This window comes from Equus asinus, chromosome 1 (genome assembly GCF_041296235.1).
Source record: "Equus asinus isolate D_3611 breed Donkey chromosome 1, EquAss-T2T_v2, whole genome shotgun sequence".
Taxonomy (NCBI): Eukaryota; Metazoa; Chordata; class Mammalia; order Perissodactyla; family Equidae; genus Equus; species Equus asinus.
The window spans coordinates 196,297,764-196,323,583 of record NC_091790.1 but is presented as its reverse complement, the minus strand read 5'-3'; the positions used below and the strand labels follow the sequence as shown (position 1 = coordinate 196,323,583).

The following is a 25,820-nucleotide window of genomic DNA, read 5'->3' as shown; positions in this document are numbered from 1 at the left end:
TACAGCCAGCTCCTCAGTGGTACATCACTCCCCTTTGAGCCACTGTGTCCCCCTTCATGCACCACTCTTGCCTGTCACTGGAGTCAGGTGTGCTTGCTGCACCCACTAGCCTCCAACACTCCTCAGACTAATAGTTTGTTTAGGGCAGGGACTGTCTTACTCTTGCTTGATGCTTTCAGAGCTTAATGCATGCAGAGTAGAAACTGAATAAACATTTATTAAATATAATGTAAGGCAGCCTCCGAGAGGGTGGGAGGGCCGTGGGTGGATACCACTACAGGGCTGTTGCAGGCTGGATCTGCTCCTTCTTTACCACTTGTGCTCAGAACCTCACAGATTCCTCATGTTTGCTCTATAAAGGGCATGGTAAGGTTCAAACTCCTTAACGTGTTTATCAAGACTTTCCCTGCTCTGGCCCACATCCGCCTTTCTACCTCCCTCCCAAGACAAATCCTGTGCCCCAGCAGTCAGACGGGTCCATTCACCACTCCCAGAGCACCCCTTGAGGCTCCCCGTCCTCAGGCCCTTGCTCATGCCTTTCCCAGTCTCTGCCACTGAAAAACTAGTTCCCATGTCTTCTTGAAGACGCAGCCGATGTGCCCCGCCAGCTGGGCCTACTTCCTCTTTCAGCCTTCCAGGTGCTTCTCTAAGGGTTGTGCCCCGCCATGCATTGCCTTATGGTCATCCAAGCTTCCCCGACTGGAGCATAAACTTCTGTCTTGCCCGGGGTCTATTACAGTGCTTGGCCCTGAAGAGAGGGAGAAAGAGAAATACAAGGATGTAGTTCAAATCCGAGGTAGAATTAGGCTAAAGGCTGGCTCAAGACTGGGTTGGGTCTAGAACCGGAATGAGAACTGGGTTAGTCATTCCTAATTCCACCCACTAGGCGGCGCCCGCAGTCCCATTCCGGACAAGACGCCTCCGGTTCTTGAAGTTTACTACCTGCCTGACAAGTTTCCTTCCTGCCCTACTGTCCCTTTAAGAAGGTGATCCAGGTGAGGCCGGGGCTCCGCCCCCGGAGCTGGCCCCGCCCCCCGCCCCCGCCCGGCTCGTCCAGTCCGCGGGACCTGGCGCAGCGGAGCGGGCCGCGGTCCCAGGTCCCGGCCCGGCGCCATGGAGCGGCGCTGGCCCCTGGGGCTCGGGCTGCTGCTGCTGCTCTGCGCCACGCTGACCCCGGGGGCGCGCGCCAAGGAAGGTACCGACCCCCACCCCCGCCCCCCGGGCCCGGCAGGCCCCCTCCTTCCGGAGCCGGCATTCCTGAGGAGGCCTCTCCTCGCGCCCCGCTCCTGCGCTATTTCCCCGCCCGCCAGGAGATCGACCGCCTAGGCCAATCTTTGATCTTTAACCCCAAACAACTACCTTTCCCGGGTCAGTCACCCCTGGCCCTGCTGGCCAGCAGTTTGCGCCTGGGGGTGGGGAGTGAGCGCCTGACAGCTGCGAGGCAGCAGCGTCCAGACCCGCACCCCAGCAATCGTGGGGACCCCACATTCCCAAGCAGTCTCAGCCTTAGGTGCCCAATCCAGAGATCTGAACCCTCTGAAGTCAGAGGTTGGAAGTCGCCTTCTGCCAGCGTCTGGGGGCAAAGCTAGGGTGCAGGGGTTCCCAGTGGTAGAGGTCAAGCCTTAATGTGAAGGCTTACACAACCTCTCCAGCCCTATTACCCCCACTTCGCACACTCAGAGCCGAGCCTTGTACCCCACTGCAAACTCGTAATCACAGGCAGAGCACGAGGGAGCCTCCCCACCCAGGAACCCCCTCTAAAGTCCCCTGTCCACAGCCTACCCACTCCAGACCTCCAGAGGCTGAGCGCCTCTCGTCAAAGGCACCCTTTCGGTTCTACAGCTGATGGGTCCCCCCCAGGCTGCACCAGCCCCCGCTGGGTGACAGGGTGCACGTCTTCTATGGGGCTGCTCTTCTTAAGGCTTCCTGCGTTGACTTTGGTCGAAGATCCAGCCCTCACCCCTTGCCCCCCTCTGCCTTCCTCCCTTCCCACTCTGGAGGAAGACAGACTAATCCCTGGAGCTCTTCACTCCTCCTTCCGGGGCTGTTTTTCTCCCCTAAGCCTCAGGAAGGCACGGCTGTTAGGAACAGGATGTTGAGGTCTTGGGCTGGGGGCCCAGAAGGAGGAAGGTGGGTTGCACATGTGGGGCCTCCTCCCCCAGAGGTGACAGGCCCCTTTTCTCCCCACCTTCAGTCACCCTGATGGACACAAGCACGGCACAGGGAGAGTTGGGCTGGCTGCTGGATCCCCCAGAGGATGGGGTAAGTGTCAGGGGAGGGAAGGACCTAGGATGGCTCAAGTCTGAAGGCCAGTGGGAAATTGGGCGGAGAGGTGGGTGGAGGAACAGAGAAAAGAGCTGGAAAAACTGGAAGTGTCTCCTCAGGGAGGGGGAGGGGAAGTGAGTCAGAGCCTCCTGAATGGGACATGGGGGGGGTCAGTCTGCACCCCATGGGGAAGCTTCAATGCCTAGCTCCTCCCCTCCCTGCCCCAGTGAGGGAGGGCTGAATACTTGTGAGGTCCTGCCAGGGATGAGCCCACCTCCTCCTGGGAGAGAATGGACCATCCTGGGGTTGAAGGCTGAGGCCAAAACACAGGAAAAGTGTCTTCAATCCCAATAGAGTTGCACAGATAGGTTTCAGGGGGTCAGAGAACCCCATAAAAGTGTATTCAAAATTGTGTATATGTATGTGGACATTTTTTGCTGGAGAGGAGAGCCAAAGTTTTCATCAAATTCTTCAAAGGGTCTTTGACTCCCCCAAAGTGAAAAGCTGCCCCAGTAGAAGTCCCTGAGCCCTCGGCACGCCCTCCATCCTCCCCAGTCAGGCACACCATGCATTCCAGCTGTTTGAGCCTGCTCCAAGTCCCTGCCCTCCTTGGACATTCCAAATACCCAGTGAGCAGAGGTCGCATCTTGTGAGTCCCAGCGAGTACCTTTCTGAGTACCTTTCCGCTGCTCAGCAGAGCTGGCCGCAGAACCACGGGAGGCTGCCCCATTTCCCTCAGCCTCCAGGACTCTGGCCTCAGCCCTCTCTCCTCTCTGGTCCCAGACTCAGTTCTCTAGGTTTTCCCTTTCCCCTTTCCTACTCCAGTAGGAATCTGGCCTTTATTTCTGGGATTGGGGTTCCTTGCTTTCTTTCCCTCTGGGTCCTGGCTCCACTCTCGGCTCTCCCACAGAGTAGCCTGTAATTAGAATTAATAGACTGAACCATAATGTATCCTACAGGACGGGCTGCTTGGAAAATCCTGGATTAGGCCAATCCTAATAGGTGCCTCATCTCATAAACCAGCTAATCACTCCACAGCAAGGGTTGCAGGTCCATCTGCTGGCTCCCACCAGCCTTCACTGTGCCCCTGCCACCCTCACCCAAATAACTCTTCCCTAATTGGGCTGGAGTGGAAGTAAGGCCCCTTTCACAGCTCAGACTAAGCGGTACTAGGAGGGCAAGGAGACAGCAGCAGTCACACAGTCCAACTGTCTGCCTTGTCCGTTCTCCCCATCTTTTCAAAACATACACACATACACACACACACACACACACACACACACGCATATTGGTTCAGGTTCCCCAGAATGTATCCATGTGGCAGCCAGAAACCCGACTGATAAGTGAAAGGATCCTTGTTGCTGATCCTGGGCAGCTGGTCCTCTCCCATCTGTCACTGCTGGAACTGAGAGAGGCGAGTTACAGCTGGGCACATCTGCTTCTCCTGGCTCCAGCTGCAGCTGTGGCAGTCTAGCTAATGAGCTACACATTAACCACCCACCACCCTTCCACCTGACCTCCACCCCATGCCTTCCACTCTGGCATCCCCATCACAGCTGCCTCTTAAGAACAGCCCTGGGTGCCTTCCATCATTGCAGCTTCATTGCCTCGACACCCGTTGCCCGGTCCCTGAACTCCCTAACATGATGCAAAATATGTGCTCACAGTAGCTTATATTTCTGCCCCTGCCCCACCCTACCCCAAATTCTTTGTTATTGGTGCTTTTTCTTGCCTTTTCCCAGAGCTAAGAGTAGCAATAAAAGCCTGTGCCTGATAGGGAGTAAAAGCCCTTGGGAAAGTGAACTCTCTAAGGGCCTCACAGTGACTTCTCTATAAAATCAAGGGATTGCAACCAAAATGTCAGTGGAATATTTTGTAGAATTTAAGAGCTTCTTCCTTAAATTCATCTGACAGAGAAAATACTTAAGAATGGCTGGTAATTTTTTTTGAAAAACAAGAATAATGAAATGGGAGACTTGTCCTACCAGATATCAAAACATACTATGCGTCATCTACAATTAACACATGTGGCATTGCACAAGAAGCCTCAGTCAGTGGAGCAGAATAGAAAGTCCAAAAACAAACCCACGTTAGGTGAGATTTTAGTGTGTGGTAACATTAGAATTGCAAATTCATATGGAAAGTATAGCCTAGTCAATAAACTGACAATTAGATGTCCATAGCTAAAAAAGAGAAGGTAAAGTTGCATCTCCAGTTTACACTCTACACAAAAAATTCTAGGGAGATCAAAATCTAAATCTAAAAACCAAAGCTACAAACATATTACGAGAAAATATAGGAGACCTTTATAAGGTTGTGATGGGAGAGGTTCCCAAGCAAAATACACAACCCAAAAAATAACAAAGCAAAGACTATAGATGTCATCATTTAAAAATTTTAAATCGTCATCATTGGCAAAGTTAAGTGGCATGACAGGGAGAAAATATTTGAAACAGACGTTTCAAGCCAATGATTAATGTCTATAATATTAAGAAGAAAGCTCATCCAAACAAGCAATCAAAAGGTAACAATAGAATATCAAAGATTACAAACAGATAATTGCATAAAGCTACAAATAGCCAGTGAACAAGAGAAACATGCAACCTCCTCCTCAAAGAAAAGTAAGTTAAAATGGCAAGAAGCTGTGTTTTGTCCGTAAGATTGGCAAAAACTAAAAAGATCATCAATATCGAGTGTTGAGCTTTTGAGAAGATGAGCCCTCATGCATTATTGGTGGAAGTGTAAACTGATAAAGCCTTTCCGGAGGACAATTGGCACCATCTTATCAAACGTATATGTTTGCCCTTTGATATAGCAGTTCTACAGAAATCTGTACATTTTCCTTAAAATAAAAAACAAAAAAGCTAGAAGCTACCTAATTGTCCAACAATAGGTGAATGATTAAGTAGGTTATAGTATATCCATTCAATGGAATACTATTTTATGGATTGCTAAAAAGAATTATGTAAATCCATATAGACTCATGTGGGCATCTTTCAAAGGCATTTTTCAAAACAAAAAGTAGCTTACAGAATAACATTTGTTATTCTAACACTTGTTAGGAAAAAAAATTATGTTAAAAACACACACACACACAGAAAAACATTCAAACATTTCTCTAGAGGCACCGAAAATGATCTGGAAAGTTTTACTCCAAATTTGTAAGAGTGGCTCCTTCTGGGAATGGGGTGCACAGAGGGGAGAACTTTTACTTTTTATTATATGTGAGTTTTTATTCTTTGACTTTTTATAATGAGTAGATAGAAGCATAATGATTAAGAGCATAAACCGGATCCATGAGTGCCTGGGTGCACGTCCCAGCTCTGCCTCTTAATAGCTGAGTGCCTTGGGCACATCATTTGACCTCGCTGTGACTCAGTTTCCTCATGGAAAATGCTTTCAACAGTGACTGGCCCATGCTAAGCACTATATTAGTAGTGGTCATTACTAACTAAGCTTAAAAACTTTTTTTAACATAAAAGAAATTAAGTGGCGTGGACTGGATTGTGTCTAGGAGTCCAGCCAGCTCTGTCAGTTGTTGATTTTGACAGTGGCCGTAACTGGAAAGAATATTGGAGAAGGTGAAATTCCCTTATACAGACTTCTATGCTCGTTGTTGCCCTCCAGAAGTTTCAGGGCCTCAATATTAAACACAGCCTCTCTTCCCTGAACAAATTAGCAGAAAGGTTTTGTGCATGAGTTTTTGCTATGAAAGTCTGCCTCTGGGGTACCTGACAGCTCTGCTGATCAACTAGGTAAAAATGGGTGCTCCCACTCCTGCAATTCGAGCGGGCTAGTTGAAGGGACCAGGGCTGCTGGCTAGGGATGTTAAGGGGGTGATGTGCTGCCCATCCTATATCCAAATAAATTCCCTACCCTAAATATTTAACCTACTCTCCTGAGGCTGAGGGGTGGGGAGAGGGCAGGACAAGTAACATGGACCTGAGGGCCTCTGACACCCGCCTCCTCTCCGTCAGCTCTAGAAAACCTGAGTTTGGGCTGCAGGTGATGACTTGGAGCCTGACTCTGGTTTTCCTTTCACAGTGGAGTGAGGTGCAGCAGATGCTGAATGGGACACCCCTGTACATGTACCAGGACTGCCCAGTGCAAGAAGGCGGAGACACTGACCACTGGCTTCGCTCCAATTGGATCTACCGGGGGGAGGAGGCGTCACGTGTCCACGTGGAGCTGCAGTTCACCGTGCGGGATTGCAAGAGCTTCCCCGGGGGAGCCAGGCCCCTGGGCTGCAAGGAGACCTTCAACCTCCTGTACATGGAGAGTGACCAGGACGTGGGCATTCAGCTCCGACGGCCCTTGTTCCAGAAGGTGCTCCTACCCCTCAGTGCCATTTCAATCCTGACATTGATCCCTGCCTCACTCCTTTCCATGACCCCACTTAGCTAAGAAAAAGAAAAGGTGGCAGAAACAGAAAGAGAGTGTAGGTGTACAATAATGGGAAGAATGTGGGACTAGAAATCAGAAGAGCTGGATCTGAGTACCTTTTCTGCTGTGTCCTGACTTTGGGCGCATCACTTAGCCTCTCTGAGCTTTGGTTTCTTTATCTTAAAATAGTGATGATAACAGTGCCAGCCTCATCTGTTTTAGAGGCTTCTGCATGCATCCACTGAGATAGCGGTGTGCCCTGGTGGGGGCAGGGAACACGTATTTTGACTTTTTCCATCAGTGCCCACGACATTCACGTGTGACACATCCGCATGAGTATAGCTAGAGTTGTGTAGGAAGATGGTTCTGTGCAGGCTTTCTCTCTAATACCATCCCTTTATCCTATTCAAGAAAACAGACTGGAATGCAGAAGAGTAAGGAGCGTGTTATTACAGGGTGTGCTTTCTTTTTTTCCAAAGAGAAGATGCTGTAAAGTTTCTTATTAGTAATAAATTAATGATGACACATTTTATAACTGATCACTCCATTGGCAGTGAGGCTGGAAACACCTTCAAATAGTGGAAATTATATGGGCTGTGGAGTCTCATGCCTGGGTTCCACTTCTAGCCCCGTCGTGAAGTTAATTGTGTGATCTCAGACAGGGTCTTTAACCTCTCTCAGCCTTGGTTCCCTCATCTGTTAAATGGGGATGGTAATCCATCCTACCTCATAGGATGATTGCATGGAGTCAACAGCACGTAAAATGCTTAGCTCAGTAGCTCACACATAATAAGCCCTCGGTTTATGGTTGTATAAATTGTAAAGTATTAAGCAAACAATCATTTCTGTTATGTGGGAATGAAACATGACTTTGCTGTTGCTCCCCTCTTCCCCCCACCTTCTTCTCAGGTAACCACGGTGGCCGCAGACCAGAGCTTCACCATCCGAGACCTTGCATCCGGCTCAGTGAAACTGAACGTGGAGCACTGCTCCTTGGGCCTCCTGACCCGCCGTGGACTCTACCTTGCTTTCCACAACCCGGGTGCCTGTGTGGCCCTGGTGTCCGTACGGGTGTTCTACCAGCGCTGTCCCGAGGCTGTGCATGGCTTGGCCCAATTTCCTGACACTCTCCCCAGACTGGGCGGGTTGGTGGAAGTGGCAGGGACCTGCTTGCCCCATGCCCAGGCCAGCCCTGGCCCCTCAGGTGCCGCCCGCATGCACTGCAGCCCCGACGGCGAGTGGTTGGTACCGGTGGGGCGGTGCCACTGTGAGCCTGGCTATGAGGAAGGTGGCGATGGCGAGGGATGCCTTGGTAAGGAGACTTGAGGAGGTGGTGAGAACCTGTAGGGACGACTCAAGGGAGGGTCTCTGGGGTGTCAAGGAAAAGAAGGAAACCAACACTCCACCTCAGCGATTTTTAAACTGAGTGTCCCAGGGCCCCAGGGAGACACATGCAGGGGTGTTTCTGATACATGGGGTGGGGATGAGTGTGATTCTGCCTGTAAGACGCTGGATAACTACGGCTCTACTGCCTTCTCTCTCCAGCCTGCCCTGGCGGCTCCTACCGGGCTGACATGGGTGCACCCCATTGTCTCCAGTGCCCCCAGCACAGCACAGCTGAGACTGAGGGGGCCACCATCTGTACCTGTGAGGACGGCCATTACCGAGCCCCTGGGGAGGGCCCCCAGGCAGCATGTACACGTGAGTCGAGGGGGAGGGGCTAGGCCATCTGTGAGGAGGTGCAGGACCTTTTTTGAGCCTTTGTTAGCGTTGGAATTTTCCAGAGTTTATCACATATTGGGGGCCATGCAGGGTGCTAGACTCTTAAAGCCCCTCCTCTGCCCCCTGCTCTCTCTGGAAGAACGCAGAGATACGCTTAAGCTTCTTTTTCCTCAGTAGGAATCAAATCTCTCAGCAAAGCTTTCATAGGACTTCAAGAATTGTGATGAAAGAAGGCAAGATGTCAGCAGCTTGAGTGAGAACAAAGCAGGCTCCTACTGATGGCCCTTCTTCTCCCACAGGTCCCCCCTCAGCCCCCCAAAACCTGAGCTTCTCTGTTTTGGGGACCAAGCTCTCCCTGAGTTGGCAACCCCCAGCAGATACGGGGGGTCGCCAGGACGTCAGATACAGTGTGGGGTGCTCTCAGTGTCGGGGAGCAGCGCTGGATGGAGGGCCCTGCCAGCCCTGTGGGGGAAGTGTGCGCTTCTCCCCCTCGGCCGACGGGCTCGCTGCTCCTGCTGTGCGTGTTGACGGCCTTGAACCCTACGCCAACTACACCTTTAACATCGCAGCCCAAAATGGAGTGTCAGGGCTGGACACCTCCAAGCCAGCCAGCGCCTTGCTCAGCATCAGCATGGGGCATGCAGGTGAGGGACCTGGAGAGGGGCCGGCACAGGACTGGGAGGAAACCAGAAGGCCGTAAGGCCACAGGGACAAATTGATGGGCAGGATGCAATTGAACAGCTGCTTAAGTTATTTCCTGTCTCCTTCCAAATCCAACTGGAACCCTCGGTTCTCTCAGAGTCACTGTCAGGCCTGTCCCTGAGGCTGGTAAAGAAGGAACCGCGACAGCTGGAGCTGACCTGGGCGGGATCCCGGCCTCGCAGCCCTGGGGGGAACCTAAGCTATGAGCTGCACGTGCTGAACCAGGTGAGGATGCGGCTGAGAGACAGTCTCCAGTGTCTGTGCCTGGGCACACCCCAACATGCTAGCCTGGGGTGCAGGATGGGGAGAAAACTGCCCAAAGTGAACTGTGTGGCTTTCTCAGGATAAAAGTCTGCAGACAGCCTGTTCCCTTAACATTCCCCAACCCGTTTGCCCCCACATGCTCCCGACTGCCCATCATCTCCACCAGGTCTGGCTCTGCATAGCCCAGTTAACATGAGTCCCCATCCTCAGGACGAAGAACGGCATCAGATGGTTCTAGAACCCAGGGTCTTGCTGACTGAACTGCAGCCAGACACCACGTACATCGTCAGAGTCCGAATGCTGACCCCACTGGGCCCTGGCCCTTTCTCCCCTGATCAGGAGTTTCGGACCAGCCCACCAGGTGGGTAGCTTACCCTGTGTTCTGCCCCAAACACATATGCTTCTGTCCTCCACTGAGACTTAGACCACGTTCTAGTCGGTGGCCCTTTCTCTTCCTCTACACACACACACACACACACACACACACGCATGCTGCCTCTTCAGGGAGAACCCCACACGGACTCACGCCGACTCCCCTCCCTGTAGTGGTCTCCTCAGACACACCTACTGGTACTGGACACTGTCAGCCAGTGTCTTATAAAATCCCTGACCCCTCGGCTTTGTGCTCTGCCACCGGCAGCCCCCAGCTAGTGGTCCCTGTGTGAGGCACTTCCCACATGCTTTCTCTCACCCATCTCCCCGGTTAGGGGACGCACACCCGAGGCCCACTGAGGGACCTGGCCCAGGTGGTCCCTTGTAGCCTCCATCATCCCTCTGGACTCTGAGCCCCCCCCAGACTTCCTCACCTTGTGTGCCACAGTTTCCAGGAGCCTGACTGGAGGCGAGATCGTGGCCGTCATCTTTGGGCTGCTGCTGGGTGTAGGTCTGCTGCTCGGGATACTTGTCTTCCGCTCAAGGTGCTGCTCTTGCCCTTCCCCACCCACCATCCTGGTCCCTTTGCCTGGTCAGAAGCCCCTGAATGCAGCCCCAACGACCCTCCCACCCCCTAGTACCAAAGCTCCAGTGTGTCCCTCCACCCACCCTGTGCCCCACCCCCTTTTGTTTCTGGGGAAAACTCAGCCAGTGCCCACTGGGCCCCTGAGGTGGTCCGGGGACCCTGAAGAAGCTGCCCCCTAACCCCCACAGGAAATCTAAGCGGCGACGGCAGCAGAGGCCGCGTGATCATGTCACCAGCGTGAACCGAGGTGAGCCAGGAGTGCCTGTGTGTGTGCGTGCACATGTGCGTATGTGTTGGGAGGTGCCGCTGGGATGGGACCAAGGGACCCACATTTGCTAGGCCAACTCTGGGAGCACAAGTGAAGTTGTTGTCTCCAGGGCTCTTGTGTTTTGCTGCCTAATTAACTTTGGTTAATTAACTGTGTCCTGAAAGCCCCCCAGAGGCTCTGTGCCATTGCCTGTTAGCTGCTGGTGCCCCTGTACCTGCACCAGGCTCTGGGCGGCCTTCCCCCTCCTAGCTGGGCAGGTCTGCGGGCTGAGGCTGGGCGGGAGAGGATTGCCAGCAGGCTCCCTAAAGTCCTCTGAGGCATGTGGGCTTCCTGCTGGTCACCTCATTAGTGCCCACAAAAGGGGGAGTCAGTGGTCCATCCAAGTAATGAGGCGGGTGTGAGGCTTGTCTTGGAATGTGAACGAGGTGTGAGTGACTGGAGGAATATGGTGAGCAGCTGTGAGAAGGAAGGGCAAGGAATTCGAAGCGTGGGTCATCGAGCCACGGGAACGTTGGGTAACTTGAGGCCGTGAACACACTTTTGGGCCTGGGTCCTGGCCCACTGCTCTGGCCCTTGGAGGTTGAGGACACCGGAGCTTTGCGTTTAGACAGGAGAAAGGACAGTGGGCTATGGACGCTTTGTTGCCAAGGATGGAGACTTTCTCCCACTTCAGCCACAAAACAGCACTCCTCAGGGAACAGAAGAATGAGAAGTCTGGGGTCTGGAGCTGGCCCCTCTCTGCCTCCCCCACCCAATACTCCTGAGCCCCAATGTGGGAGCTCTTGTGGCCGAGCTCTGCCGTTCTCCCCACAGAGGACAAGCTGTGGCTGAAGCCGTATGTGGACCTCCAGGCATATGAGGACCCTGCCCAGGGAGCCCTGGACTTCACCCAGGAGCTCGATCCAACCTGGCTGATTGTAGACACCGTCATAGGGGAAGGTGAGCCCTGCAGGTTCCCCCCCGTGGCAGCACAGAGCTGCTAGCCAGCCCCTTCCTTCTGGCCCTTCCCTGAGGAGGATCCCAGCTGGCCTTTCCTCTGGCACAAGAGCTCCCCCAGATGAGTTCCCTCCCTGCTCTACCCTGTATCCCCCTTGAACTGCTGTGTTCATGTTATAACCCCCTTATCAGGTGTCCTGGATACGAGCCTCCTACGAGGTCTGCTTCCGTGGTTATGGAGTTTCTGATAAAGAGTGTTAAACACATCCTCTTTGTCAGAAGAGGGATCGCTGTGCCCAGGCTCAGGTTATTCTCAGATGGTTCCCAAACGTGGGAGAAATTCAGAGCCTCCCTCGCCCTGCATTCCACCCCACGAGGGCCCAGTGTCCTTGGGCTGCCCTGATTCCTTGGGTCACCGGGGGAAATGGATCTGAGCAGAGAACAAAGCTTGGCAGTGTCCTTGCTGATTGTGCGGCCAGGTCGGCCAAGCTGTGACCAGAGGAGCTCGCGGAAGAGAGGCGGCAGTGGTCAGCCTCCCGCTCACTTATGCACTGGCCCTGGACCAGCCTGCCCTTCATGAACACACTCCAGGACCACTGCACAATGTGTATTCGCCCAGCATTTACTGATGATCTGCCGTTAGCCAAGATCTCTGCTAACCCAGGAGACAGCTGAACAGGTCACAGAGCTGCACTCCTGTCCCAGAGTCCTGTCCCCTTCCCTGGAAAGTACACCCCAAGCCCTTGCCCCAGAAAGGGCATGCTAGGTTTTGGATCCAGAAAGGAAAAGAGAACTGAAGGACTGGAGGATATCGCTGCCTATCCCCCGGGGGAGGCTGACAGTGCATCAGGCCATGGCCCTGTTTTCCTTCTACCCAGGAGAGTTTGGGGAAGTGTATCGAGGGACCCTGAGAATCCCCAGCCAGGACTGCAAGACTGTGGCCATTAAGACGTTGAAAGATACATCTCCAGATGGTCAGTGGTGGAACTTCCTTCGAGAGGCAACTATCATGGGCCAGTTCAACCACCCACACATTCTGCACCTGGAAGGCGTCATCACAAAGAGTATGAGGAGTGGTCTCCGGAAGCCTGGGAGGGATGGGACCACGGAAGCGCAGGGAAGATGTGCTGCCAGGGGCAGAAGTCTGGTTCTGGGTGGAGACAGGGTGGAGGCTGCCGTAGTGACATGTGCTTTGTGTCTCAGGAAAGCCCATCATGATCATCACAGAGTTTATGGAGAACGGAGCCCTGGATGCCTTCTTGAGGGTGAGGCAGGCCGAGGACCAGCTGGGAAAGGGGATGCGCCACGGGTCCCTGGGTATTGGCTCCTGGCCTGGGAAGAAGAGACCCTGCTCATCCCTTAACTCACCCAACTTACCTGCCGCAGGAGCGGGAGGACCAGCTGATCCCTGGACAGCTAGTGGCCATGCTGCAGGGCATTGCATCTGGTATGAACTACCTCAGTGACCACAATTATGTCCACCGGGACCTGGCCGCCAGGAACATCTTAGTGAGTCAGAACCTATGTTGCAAGGTGTCTGACTTCGGCCTGACCCGCTTCCTAGACAACTCTGATGGCACCTATGAAACCCAGGTCAGAGCCCTGTACTCGCCGCATGCATGTTCACACACAATTACATGCCACTCGTGCAGTCACACATATGAGCACGAGATGCATGCTCATTTGGACACAATAACTTCCCATCCCCTTCACACAGCTGTTTTTTCCACCCCCCTTCATGCCCTGAAACACATCAGCTTTCTGTTCCACATGCCCTATTAGGGAGGAAAGATCCCCATCCGTTGGACAGCCCCTGAAGCCATTGCCCATCGGATCTTTACCACGGCCAGCGATGTATGGAGCTTTGGGATCGTGATGTGGGAGGTGCTGAGCTTTGGGGATAAGCCCTATGGGGAGATGAGCAATCAGGAGGTAAGCCCAGGGCAATTCTCCCCACATCATCCCTCAGTCGCTTCTCATCCCTTCCCAAAATCCTCCTGCAAATACCTTTATTTCTTCTTCCTGATCCACAGTTTTTCTGTACTCCTATCTGTTCTGGTCACCTTGGCTCACACCCCCTGTACTACCCCCACCCTGGTCAGGGGGCTTAGAGGCTCCATTGCCATGATCTTAGGTGAACAGAGGTTTCTCACGGGCCGCCAGGTTAGTTTCCTACCTCAGGCCTCCTTCCCCTCTCTGCTGCTACAGGTAATGAAGAGTATTGAGGATGGGTACCGGTTGCCCCCTCCCGTGGACTGCCCTGCCCCTCTCTATGAGCTCATGAAGAACTGCTGGGCCTACGACCGGGCCCGCCGGCCCCACTTCCACCAGCTGAAGGCACACCTGGATCATTTGCTTGCCAACCCCCACTCCCTGCGGACCATCGCTAACTTTGATCCCAGGTCACACTGGGGAGGGCAGATCTGGGAGAATGGAAATGGGCCACATTCCCAGTTCAGCCACATTCACCAAGTGCTGGGCCTGGGTGCCAGCATATGAGGCAAGACCACGCCTGCACCCTCAGGGAGAGTCCACCTTGATGTGAGGAGATGTGGTCTTACCCTTGATAGCTCTTGTCTGATAGAAGATAGGAAGCAAACACACTGAGATGGAAGGCACGTGGGAGCAGTGCTTACAAGCTGATAACCTGCTCCAGGGGGCTGGGTCAGCTCGATTGGGGTGGGGAAGACAGAGAACCCAGCAAGTGCCAGACAGTGGGATGCGAGTCCTGACTTGGGAGGGGCAACCTTGTGGGGTCTGGGAAGGCTCCCAGACTGTGTGGCTAGCATGGGTTGAGGAGCCGAGGGCAGGTGAATCACAATGCAAATAGTGCAGGGTGACAGCAGCGTTCAGGGACAGTGGCCAGAGTTGAAGCTGGAGAGGGGTCAGTGCAAGGAGGACCAGGTCTGCTGAGAAGTTCTGACTTTATGCTGAGCACAGGTTTTTAAATTTTTGAAAACTGTCCATGGGAGGGACATGGTCAGAATTGCATTTTACTAAAAACATTGCCAGAATTTGGAGAATGAACTGGTGGAGGGGGTAAGGTGGGGGAGATGAGCAAGGCCGGACTTCAAATGCTTTATCAGGTCAACTAGCCCTGGTGTGCTGGCCTTTGTATCAAACCACCATATATAACCTTGTTTCTGGGAGAAAATGTGCTCCAAGTTCCAACTTTTGAAACTATCTTTTGGAGCACAACTCCCTTGTACACTGGAGACTGCATGTGCTAATCTTTCTGGAATGTTGGATATTTTTCCCCCAGCAGATTTACTTTGCTAATGGTTTTTGGCTCTGGCTGGCTCTAGTAGAGGAACACTCATTGTATTGTGGGTGTCAGAGTGCAAGAATAACAGCAGAGGTTGGAGGTGGCAAGCAGGGGCTGCTCCCAGAACACAAGGGGCCACCCTGAAAAAAGGCAGGACCACACCCGCCTTCCAAGGCCTCGGCTTTCCTGCCTTCTGCTTCCTCTCAGCCGGGTAGTTGAGACTTTCATTTCTTAACCAGCCTCCAGTCGGTTGTCCAGAGCTGGCCACTCCAGTGGAGGTTCGCTTCTGCTCGAGACTTCTAGGGCTGCTGCTTCACCTCGGTCTGTCAGTGTAGCAGGACTGTCAGCCTGTCTGTTGCTGTGAGCACACCAGGAAACAGGCCAGGAAGTGGGTTTGCAGACAATGGCTGAGTTAATCCACAAAATCTAGATAATCTCTGTGCTCAGACACCCAACTTGAATGCTGGCTGCAGATGCTTGTAGGCTGAGCCCCGATTTCAGGAAAGCTGGGGACGGAAGGCTGAGGACAGCCTCAGCATCTCCCTGAGACTGAGGTAGCCCGTGTCCCACAGGGTGACTCTTCGCCTGCCCAGCTTGAGTGGCTCAGATGGGATCCCCTATCGAAGCGTCCCTGAGTGGCTGGAGTCCATACGAATGAAACGCTACATCCTGCACTTCCACTCAGCCGGGCTGGACACCATGGAGTGTGTGCTGGAGCTGACGGCTGAGTGAGGACCCTGGGGAACGGGTAGGCGGACGCAGCTGGGGTTTGAGCCACACACTCACAACTGGCCTTCCTTGCCCACAGGGACCTGGTGCAGATGGGGATCACACTGCCGGGACACCAGAAGCGCATTCTTTGCAGTATTCAAGGATTCAAGGACTGAGCCCTCGCCTCAGCTGACCCTGTCCTCACGGAGCAAGGATGGGGCTGTGGTCACTCATCGTGTCCCTCCCCTCAACCTACGAGGGGCATTTGGTGCTGCTCCTGCCCACCTCTCCCTGAGGAACTTGCCTCTAGAGCCTCTTTGTTTTAAAAAGGGAGGTGGGGGTAGAAGTAAAAAGATAATTGTGGGAGGAGTCTGGGGGAGGGTTTAATATATATAAACATATACATATATATTTTTGTAAATAAACAGGAACTGAGTTTTCACCTTTACCCTGGTTTTTTATCCCTCTCTCCTCCATCCCACCAGTGAGGGCTGTAAGCACAGAAGAGTTGACTAAGAATTCTGGAAAACAAGGTTTTTATTTGTAGCTGTAGCCACAACCTGGCAGCAAGGGGGCAGGTGGGAATGTCCAGGCAGGTGAGCCCGGCCCAATCCAGCCTCCCAGAGGGTCAGGGTGTCTCCAGCCCTCAGCAAGCAGAGGACGAGGAGGCTGCTCAGGGGCCAGCCGAGGGCATCGGTGCAGCAGTGAAAGCAGCAGCGCTCAACCTGGCGCCCCCTCAGGTGGGGGAGCTGGGGGGGGGTGGTGGTCCCTGCAGGATAGGGGAGGACTCTGCAGCCTGAGGCCACGTCAGGGCCCTACATCAGGGCACTTGGGACACTGGGGTGGGGTCTGAATGGAGGGAGGGGCTGGACATCAAAAAATAACTGAGGAGGGCGGAGCAGGTGGAGGGGTGGGATGGTCTCAGTGTGGGTGGTCCGCTGTTGGGAAATGGGGTTGCAGTCCTCACTCAGGTCTGGGCTCTGGCAGTGTGGCACTTCCGGCAGAGCACGTGGCCGTCGAGGGGGAAGCAGCCGTTATCATCCGCCTCAATGGACAGCAGCTTCCCACAGTCCTGGGAGGAAGGAAGAGGAGGAGCACAGTGGCGGGAGGCCATTGTGCAACCCCCAGCCCCATCTTTAAGTTAGGAAGACAAATGCTTCCTGCTCAGCTGCTGCCCTCATCATCTGTGTCCTCCTACCACACCCGCCCCCCACTCCTACCCCTCCTTCTGCTATTACCCACTTTCACTTTTTTGTCCCTTGGCCTCTCCTGCATGAGGATGGGCAGTGGGTGGAACTGCTTCCAAGGCACCCACCCCAGTAAGGGAAATGGGGGCTCTCCCACCTGTCTCAACTCCATTCTGACCTCTTCCTTAACCTCAGAGACCCCAACCCAGACCATAACAAAACGCAATACCCTTCCCTCCCATTGGTCGGACCCCTTTCTTGGTTTATCTGCAACTCAAAGTAACCCTCCAAAACCCCCACACTCTCTTTCCTGCAGCAATGGAGGCATCTGAGCCCGTGGGCATGGGCACTGCCACTGGCCACCCTCAAAATTGCAGCACCCATTCCCACAAGGCTGGCGCCATCCACCACCTGGTTGGTGAGCAGTGTCCCACCATTCCAGCCCTGAGGGGCCGCAGGGACAGCTGACCTCACACTTGTAGCACTTCATGTGGAAGTTCTTGTCCAGGGCGACCACTCGCACAGTCTCCTCACGGCCAGGCTCGGGCATGATGGGCTCCGCGCAGACAGAGCACCGCGGGGCATACTGCCTGGAGGGCAGAGAGCAGGTGGGAGTCCAAATGGGGCAAGGCGGCTTGCGCCACCCGTGAGAGCAGAGGAAATGAGATGGCAATTGCATGCCCACAGGGCAGACTTCTTTGCCCATCTTGCCCCACATCTCTAGGTGGAGGAAGCTCCACAGAAAGGCCTAAGACTGGCTGCCGTGACTGGCCCTTATCAAGGGGATTTCCCACCCCTCCGGTCACTCCCCCCAAAGCTTCATCTGCCTGGGAACCTCTGTCACCAGGTCCTTGCCCCTGTCACATCCACACTGCAGCTCCTGCAGAAAGAACACCCAGAGGCGCCCCTCTCCGGTCTCATCCCTGGACCCCTGACCCTGGCCTACACAGGGCTGAGGCACACAGAGGGATGTGAAGTTCTGGCAGCCCAAGCTGGAATCCCAAAAACGTACGCCTCAAACACCCTGTCGGAATGGGAGCCAGACTCTGCCGTTTTCCCACACCACCCTTTAGCTCCAATACGGGATTTTGCCGCTGGCTTGAGAAAGTAACCACCCTGTAAACATTGTTTCTAGGGGGAAACCAGAGTTCCAAACAGCTGATCTCCAAAGGAGCTTTGGGAAACCAGCCTGTGTGAAATGAAGTCACTGCCGCATACACTGCTGAACGCAAGACCACACCCAAAAAGAGCCTCACCGAGCCAAGGCCCCAGGGCAGCGAGGGGGGGTAGGGGACAGGACTTGCTACCCAGGTCCAAGGCCCCTGGACAGCTAAATCCAGATGAACCGGTCTCTGCCCTCGACAGACAGGATGTGCGGCCAGAAAGCAAGACCAGGGGTTTGGAGCTGCCTTGGAGTCAGGGGGCAGCCTGGCTCCTAGACAAACCATGGTTGGAACCCAGAGAGGAGCCTAGAAGGTGGGGGGTGGGTCCTCACTTGTGGTAGTCAGGGACGCAGTGGGGCCGGTTGTTCTGGTCCACAATGAAGGAGGTGCCCTCCAGAGGACAGGCGCAGACCACACAGGTGAAACACTGCGGGTGGTAGGCTTTGCCCGTGGCCCTCAGCATGCGGTCAGTGATAGGCTGCCCACAGGTGTTGCACTTCTCGAGGGTGTCCTGAGGAGGGAGCAGTAGAAGGTTGGCAGGGAGCTGGCACCCAACAGCCAGCTGCCAAGGCACGTCCACCCTTGGCCCCTGGCTGAGCCAGGGGTGCCCCCTCAGCCCCAACCCTGACTCACAGTATAGCAGCCCTCACAGTATGGTGCACCCTCCAGGCTGTAGAACTGCTGTCCTTGCAGCTGCTGCTCACACTGGTGGCAGGTAAAGCAGGTGATGTGGAACAGCTGCCCCAGAGCACGAACTGCGGGCTGTGCACGTGCCAGGGGCTGGTGACACCGGCCACAGAACTCTGAGAAGACCAGAGAAGACAGAAATAAATAGGAGGACAGGGGTGAGTTTGCAAGGGATCAGCTGGCTCGGAGAGGGAGTGGAGCCATAGGCACTGGCCAGCACAGTAATGGAGGGGGGAGATGTCCCAGCAGGTGGGTGGCGGGCTCACCATTGACGGCAACATTCTGCCTCTGCGGATGCTCCATGTCCTGCATCAGCTGCTGGGTCAGCTGCTCCAGCTCCTCCACCTCCTTCAGAGTCAGAGGTCCTGGGGCCCCAGGGGAGCGCACCTGAAACCCCAACACTTTCTTCATACTCTCTCAAGGGTCACCCCCTCCAAGAACCCTCCCAAGCCAGCTAACCCACTTTCTTCCAGTAAGGACTCTCTCTCCTCCCATTTCCTAGACACTCAGGTTTGACCCTGAAAGCTCCTCAGTCTCCGCCACCCCCAACCCCCAGCACCACGCAAATACAAGGAAGGAGATGACCCTTCCACCCACTTTGCCCAAACCCCCCTGGGCAGTCACAGACAGGCCAGAATGACTGAGCGGACGGAGGCCACATACACAGCAGCTCAGGTCACTGAAGCACCGAACACACTAGGCCACGCATCAACTCCACAGAGCATGCTTGGACATGGCCCCCCACAGAAGAGGCTGGCACGCGACGGCGTGCGCACCCACGCACACACACACCTACCCGTCCCGCCTGCTGCTGAGCAGCCCCTGTCAGCGTGAGGATACAACACAGGCGGGAATCACAGGTTAAACCCCCAGAGCTGTCTGCAGGTGCCCCGCCCCCAGCTCCCCATGCAGAGGTCCTGCAGTCCCTCCAGAGACAGGGGTTCCTGGACTGCCTGACCCCACTCCCTCCCTAATAGGCCTCAGAGAAGGGCCACTCCCCAGGCCCACCCACCCCTATTTAGGGGATCCTGAGAGATGTGGAGACTGGGGGTAGGGATGGGGTTAGGGGGGTACTCCCAGGAACCCCGAGAAGTCCCAAGAGGAGGTGCCCCAAGGCCTGTCTGACCTGCACCAGCATTTCCAAGAGACGCTGCAATGGGAATGCTAGGTGGTCTTCTCTATTACTAGGTTAAGTCGACCCAGGACTGTGGCCTCCATCACTAAAAGTTCTACATGCCAAAGCCTTCATTCCTGTCACTTGGAACTTCAAAGCCTCCAGCTACCTCTTCCCATGGCTTCCCCTCTGCCCTGGCTCTACCACTCTCACACCTCAGTCTGCATCCAGAGCTGCATCCGCCCAGGGAAACACAGATCCATAGATGCCCCAGCTCTTAGCCATTTTCCCTGCAGACTCCTGCCACCTCCTGCCCTTAATTGACTGCATCCCGTGAAATCCTCCTCCACAATGTAAGCTTCACCCTTTCCTCTCACAATCTTCCTTTCCTGGCATCTTGGGGACAGAGGAAACAGACTCAGCCAGCCCTTGCTCTCTGGTGCCAGTTGAAATGCCTGTTCCAATCTTTGGAAGTATGAACTACTCATAGACATCAGCTCTCGTGGATAACCATGCTCCTTCAGAACACACTCAATCCAGCCAGTTTTCCCTGTCTGCCTGCCAGCCAGCATCGATGTCACAGTTTGAACACCCATGGCACTCAGACCTCTGGCTCTTCAACTCCAGTGGCTCCAAATTTCCCTCCATCTCAGGCATCTTCTACCATGGGACACCTTGAACCTGAGATTTACTGGTTCCTTTACCTCCAGGACCTTGGGCTTGACCTCCCAACCACTCCCTTCCTCCCCCTTCCCCCATTCATACCTACAGAATGAACCTACTCAGAAAGGCTTCAGTTCCTTCACTGACTCCCAACCTCCCCAGTGAGCCTGTGCATCAAGCCCTTCTGGCTTGCCTCCTCCCAGCCTAGCCCCTTGACCATCTATTTCTACAAGGCTTTCATGGCCACTCTGCTACCCTCAGCCACCAGATAAGGCCTACTCTCAACCCTGGGTCACACCACTGCCTGCTTCCTGTTTCTGCCTCCAAGCTGCAGAAAGTAGGTGGAGAGATCACTGAACACTGCAGAGGGAGTTCCCAGAACACTGCAGCACCCTCCGTGCCCTCCAGTCTCAGCGCGGCTGTCTGGTATTTGCTCATGCGGATTCCCAGTCAAATACTGCGGATTCCCAGTTGTCTTCCCCACAGCAGCTGTTCCAAACCTTTCCATCTCCTGAGCCCCCAACTGCTTTGCCCCCTTGCTCTCCCCGATGACCTCACCTCCTACACGACTTAGAAAATGGAAGCCAGCCAGCTCAAGCTCCCTCCTCGTTCCTCCTCTCCACAGAAAACACTGTGGTGACACTGTCCTTGCTCCCTGACAATGCCTCTGGGGGGCGTCACCACGCTCTCCTCCAGGATTCCAGCCCAGAAGGAGCCCGGCTCTCGGGCATCATTAACCCTCGTCCTTGGGCTTCTTCCTCCTGGTTGACACTCACACCTGAGCCCTCCTCCCCTAACTTGAAGAAATCTCTCTCTCTCTCACACACTCTCACACACACACACACACACGAACACACACACACACACACACACACGAACACGAACACAGAGTCCCTCCCCTAGTCATTTCATCTCCCTGCCAACCTCCAAGAGCAGGCTACGCTGGCAACTCCATTTTCTCACCACCCACTCACTCCTCAACTCCTTTCACTATGTCCCCACTACAGGGCACAAACAGGCCACTCCACGGCATCTATGACTCCTGCATAGTCAAATCTCCGGCTTTCTCTTGGTCCTCAAACTCCCCACTGAAGAGCTCTTCAGTCATCACGTTCTCTTCTCTGAGATCCCACCCTGACTTGAGACTGTCCTCCTCCTTCCACCATTCTTCCATCCTTTTTGCGGGCTCTGCTTCCCCTTCCCACCTGGTCAACATGAGCATCACCCAAGGTTCTTCCGAGGCTCTCAGCTCCTCCTGTGTTTGCATCCTCGGGCTGCCTCGTCAGGCCCTGCTGCTTTACTATCACTGCACACAACGACCACGCATACGCACATGCCCAGTCCGGGGCCCTCTCCTAAAACCCGGTCCTCCATTTCTAACTGAATTGACAGTTCCAGCTGAAATCTGGAACCTGTTGCTCAACATGTTGACAGCTGGACCCCTCTTCTTCCTGTCGAAACCATTTCCCCTTCTGAACTTCTCTATTTTGTCAGCAATATGGTCATTCTCCAACAAACCCAGGCCTTTCCAACTGCTTATCGGTTACCACGTCCTGGAGGCTCTTCCTTTGCAACAGCTCCTATCTGGGCCTTATTTTTCACTTCGACTAATGTTGTGGACGCCGAGGAGGGAACCACCACACATCACTGGCCTCCTACCTCTAATCCACACCTCTGCTGGAAAAACTTTCCCAAAAACTTCCAAAAGCATGGCTGTCACCAGCCCTTCCGTCCCGACCACACACCTACTCAGAAACCATTAACAACTCTGCAGTACCCACAGGCTCCCTTGGTGTGCTATTTCATTTCCTCCTCCCTCGAGTCCCCACCTACCTCTCCAAGTATAGCTCGATAATTTTCCCACAGGAACTTTCTACTTTCTATTCTCCAAACACCCTGGCTATACGTATGCCCTTGAGTTTTGCTCATGCTATTCCCACCCGTATGCCCTTCTCTCTCCTCTCCGGATTCTTAGGTCCCACCCATCCTTCAAGGCACACCAGCGCCATGATGCCTGTCCTCACTTGCCAACCTCCATGGTGACTCCCTGTTTGGAGTTCCTGTAACACAGGATTCTGCAAAACTCATTGGCACTTGGCATCTCTTCCTACACTGTGCCTGCACACACACAGACATTCACGCTACAGTTACTCTATGGCCATCAGGGTCCCTTCAACTCGGGAGATCTCGTCTCCTCAACTGGAAGGCAGGAATGACCAGGTAGGAATGATAGATAACCTTTCTATTTTGAGCATTCATGTGCTAGATACAGATTCCAGCACTTTCTATGCATTAGCTCACTTAATCTTCACAACCATCATATAGGGTCGATGGTGTTATTTTAAAGAAGGGGAAACTGAGGCTCAAAGTTCACCTAGCTTGCCTGGGGTCTCATGAGTTGCGAGTGAGAATTCTACCCCAGGTCCACCGACTCCCTCAGGCCTAAGCTCTTTGAGAGATCTCTTCCCTCTCGAGCACAGAGCACAGTGCCTGGCACTCAGCAGAGGCTGGCTCCAGAGTTTACTAATGTGGCGACTCAGCACCAGCTAGGGCCTGGGGCATTGAGCGCCTCAGAGGAGCAGAGATATTAACTCAAGAATCCTAGAAGGGAGAAGAACCGAGGTTGGACTGGTTATGATCTCATCTCTCCCCTTTAACACTCTGGGGCAGGGTGCAAAGGAAGGGCAACCAGAGCCGTCTCCTAATTCAGTCTGTGCTGCTCTCCCCTCCCCGCCCCCAGTCTGGCCCCACCCAGCCCCAGACCCTGCAGGCCCTGCTCCAGAAGAGCTCTCTCTCTCACCGTTGTCTCACCAGTCCACCCCTAGAGGTGGAAAACTCCTATCCCACCACCCGCACACCCACCCTACTCTCCCTGTCAACCTCCTTCTCTGGCTCCTGACTTAGGCGCCCCCCCAACCCCCTGTCTCAGCCTAGTCCTCCCACTCTCCCTCACCTGGTTTTGATTTTGAGCCGGTGGGGGCACTGGGTGCTGTTTCTCCTGCACGCGGGGCTTCTCCCTCTGTTGAGCATAGGTGAAGCTGGGGGGCTGAGGGGAGCCTGGACCAGTAGAAGAGGGAACTTCAGGGGGTCCCAATTTTTGATTGGGCTGTGACCCGGGTCCACCTGGGGCTCCAGGGCTGAACTTGGAAGCCACAGGAGTAAACTTGGGAGTCACTGGAGAAAACTTAGGGGCTGGAGGTGGGGCTGGAGGCCCTCGAGGCTGGGTGTTAGCCAAAGGCACAGACTGCGGCTGGGGCTGGACATGGAGCTGGACCTGAGGCTTGGCCTGGGGCTGGGGCTGCACATGGAACTGTGTCTGGCTGGGAGACTGAGCCTGAGCCTGGGGCAGAGACTGAGAGCTAGAAGGGGACTTCCAAGGAGGCAGGGGTGCTGTGCCCCCAGTTGCAGGCTTAGTACTGGACTTGGAAATGAATGGAGTGGCGACTGCTGGGGGTGTATATCCAGATGACACCTGCAAGGGCAGGCAGAGGGGAGAGAAGTGTGGTTAGAGGAGGGTGCTGCCTTGCCTCCCTAGTTCCATCCCCAGACTTTCCTCCCAGCTCTGCCTCTCCTCCTCTCCTGTCCCTTACCCGGGCTTTGAAGGGATCATTCTTGGTCATGTCATCCAGCAGGGAGGACAGAGAGTCGATCTCCAGATCAATACTGCTCACCTTCTCCCTGGGCTAGAGGGTCAGGGGTCAGAGCACCCATTCCAGTCCTCCATTCCCCCCCGCCCCACCCCATCAGGGTAGAGGTGCAGGGGAGGTCAGAAGAAAGGACCCTCCTCTCCCCCTTCGGGGGTGTCCCAGTGTAGCTGCCTCTCGGGGGCCTCCATACCTGTGGGGGGAGCGGTATGGGGGCCTCAGGCCCTCCCTCCTCCACCACCGGAGGGGGCGGCGAAGGGAAGATCTCTTCCTCCAGAGGTGCAGGGGGAAATGGTTCCTCGATCGGGGGAGGCGGCGGTGGGAAGGCACCTCCCAGGGCGCCCTCCGTGTCGTCGCCATCCCCAAGGAGGGGTGGGGGCGGTAAGGGCAAGTCTGGGGTAGGAAGGAGTGTGAGCAGTCAGCAGAGAACCCTCTACCCTTCTCCAAGTTCCCTTCCTTCTCCACTTCCAACTCCTAACCCAGAACTTTCTCGGGGGTCCCGGAGCGTTTGGGAAGGAAAGGGGGGTGCAGGACGCCCTGGGAACACGGGGTCAGGAAAGGTCGAGGGCTCGGCCAAGGAGCGGTGTTAGCTCCCGTTACACTTCGGAAAACGGACCCAGAGGGGAAGATTCGCGCCCCACATCCCCGCCTCCCACCCCCAGGCGGGGGACTTGGAACCGTCCCAGGAGCCCTGGCTCCCCGCCATGAGCTCCACGATGAGGTAAGAACATCTGCTCGGGACAGGGTGGCTGCGCCCAGCCCCCTCTGCTGCAGCCTTTCCAGACACCCCCAAATTCCCGAAACGACTGCCCCCAGCCTGGCGCCCGCCCGGGTCCCCCCCAAGCCCAGCCGCATACCTTCCGGGGGAGGCGGGGGAATCTCGCCCACCCGGCCCATCTGTGCGCGCTGAGCCCCGGCGGCCGAGGGAGCCTCGCTGTCCCCGGGCCGGAAAGGATTCACTTTGGGCTTTGGGGCCACGACCGGGCCGAACTTCTTCTGCGGGGCGTAAAAAGCTGGAGCCGAAACCGAGACGGAGATCGCGGGAGGCGGGCGCGGGGCAGCCATGGCCAGGCCGAGCTGTGGACGGTGGGGGGCCGGGTTACGCGGCGCCGAGCCGGCAGAGGACCCCCGTGCCGCCCGGCTCCCCTCGGCGCCTCCCGCCCCTCCCGGTGGCCGGCCGCGGGCGGCTCCCCGCGCCTCACCGCGGGCCGGAGCGTGCACGACGGATCTCGGTGGCCGCCTCGGCGCCGGGTCCGCGGACTCTGCGTCCCGGTCCCGAGCAGCCTCCAGCCAGCCGGGGAGGGACGCAGCGAAGAGGGAGGGCGGGAGGGGGCGGGGAGAGAGCGGCAGCGAGACCATACAAGGAGCGGCCCGGAGAGGGGGCGGGGAGAGGCGGGGAGGGTGGACGAGGCAGGAAACTCCCCCAGGAAGGGGCCCCGATCCTGCCCCGGGGCCGGAGGCTCCACCAAGGTCCTCCCGCCCCCGTCCCCAACCCCCTCCCTCCTGCCCCCGCTGCCGCCCCGGCCAGGCCCAGACCACCCCTCCCCAAGCACAGGCCTCTGATGTCATTTCCTGACTTGCCCCGCCGTCCCCGCTCGACTCGCGGGTGCCCGGGATCTGACTCACTGTCCCCGCTCCGGGCTAAGCCGCCGGAGGTCCGAAGGGTGCCCCAGAGGTACCGAAACAGACGAGTTGCGCCTCCGCTGCGGCCCACCCCCTTCCTCTGCAGGCCTGCTGTTACCCACCCTCGCCACCTCCATCCAGCTTCTCCTCCACCTCCCCACCCAAATCCCCTCCGGGTCAGCCCGGACTGGGCTCCAGGGTGGGCGGGGATGTTGAGCGGGGCGTTCGATTCTGCCCACGCCCCCCTAGGCCCTTCTGTGACCCG

At 55.5% G+C, this 25,820-nt stretch overlaps 2 protein-coding genes across 4 annotated transcripts; one reads left to right on the top strand and one right to left on the bottom strand.

Annotated features, from left to right (window-relative positions):
- The first annotated feature begins 1,036 nt into the window (after nucleotides 1-1,036).
- EPHA1 (EPH receptor A1) lies at nucleotides 1,037-15,922 on the top strand. 2 transcript variants are annotated; one of them, XM_044767914.2, is made up of 18 exons: nucleotides 1,037-1,195; nucleotides 2,195-2,262; nucleotides 6,310-6,591; nucleotides 7,558-7,960; nucleotides 8,194-8,349; nucleotides 8,670-9,014; nucleotides 9,170-9,297; nucleotides 9,547-9,697; nucleotides 10,157-10,253; nucleotides 10,483-10,541; nucleotides 11,376-11,501; nucleotides 12,377-12,562; nucleotides 12,702-12,763; nucleotides 12,885-13,091; nucleotides 13,281-13,430; nucleotides 13,707-13,900; nucleotides 15,336-15,491; nucleotides 15,572-15,922. In XM_044767914.2, the coding sequence occupies exons 1-18, from the start codon at nucleotides 1,114-1,116 to the stop codon at nucleotides 15,648-15,650; spliced, it is 2,931 nt and encodes a 976-aa protein (XP_044623849.2). In that variant the 5' UTR covers nucleotides 1,037-1,113; the 3' UTR covers nucleotides 15,651-15,922. The 2 variants fall into 2 exon arrangements, with proteins under 2 accessions (XP_044623849.2, XP_044623917.2); XM_044767982.2 differs by lacking the exon at nucleotides 2,195-2,262 and having other exon boundaries at nucleotides 1,067-1,195.
- Nucleotides 15,923-15,993: 71 nt separating this feature from the next.
- ZYX (zyxin) lies at nucleotides 15,994-25,727 on the bottom strand. Of its 2 annotated transcripts, none has more exons than XM_070515087.1 (10): nucleotides 25,559-25,727; nucleotides 24,790-25,009; nucleotides 24,126-24,325; nucleotides 23,879-23,971; nucleotides 23,242-23,760; nucleotides 18,778-18,898; nucleotides 18,458-18,627; nucleotides 18,157-18,335; nucleotides 17,131-17,251; nucleotides 15,994-16,546 (listed from the first exon to the last, which is right to left on the bottom strand). In XM_070515087.1, exons 2-10 carry the CDS (start codon nucleotides 24,995-24,997, stop codon nucleotides 16,442-16,444), a joined length of 1,716 nt encoding a protein of 571 aa, XP_070371188.1. In that variant the 5' UTR covers nucleotides 24,998-25,009; nucleotides 25,559-25,727; the 3' UTR covers nucleotides 15,994-16,441. The 2 variants fall into 2 exon arrangements, with proteins under 2 accessions (XP_070371188.1, XP_044623999.2); XM_044768064.2 differs by lacking the exon at nucleotides 25,559-25,727 and adding an exon at nucleotides 25,135-25,449.
- Between the last annotated feature and the right edge of the window lie 93 nt (nucleotides 25,728-25,820).

Coding starts and splice junctions, on each gene's coding strand:
- ZYX (XM_070515087.1), bottom strand. CDS start 24,997: ATGGCTGCCCCGCGCCCGCCTCCCGCGATCTCCGTCTCGGTTTCGGCT. Junction 23,761..23,878: donor ATGATCCCTTCAAAGCCCGG/GTAAGGGACAGG, acceptor CTGCCCTTGCAG/GTGTCATCTGGATATACACC. Junction 18,336..18,457: donor ACTGTGAGGGCTGCTATACT/GTGAGTCAGGGT, acceptor CTCCCTCCTCAG/GACACCCTCGAGAAGTGCAA.
- EPHA1 (XM_044767914.2), top strand. CDS start 1,114: ATGGAGCGGCGCTGGCCCCTGGGGCTCGGGCTGCTGCTGCTGCTCTGC. Junction 10,542..11,375: donor TGTCACCAGCGTGAACCGAG/GTGAGCCAGGAG, acceptor TTCTCCCCACAG/AGGACAAGCTGTGGCTGAAG. Junction 13,431..13,706: donor GGGAGATGAGCAATCAGGAG/GTAAGCCCAGGG, acceptor CTGCTGCTACAG/GTAATGAAGAGTATTGAGGA.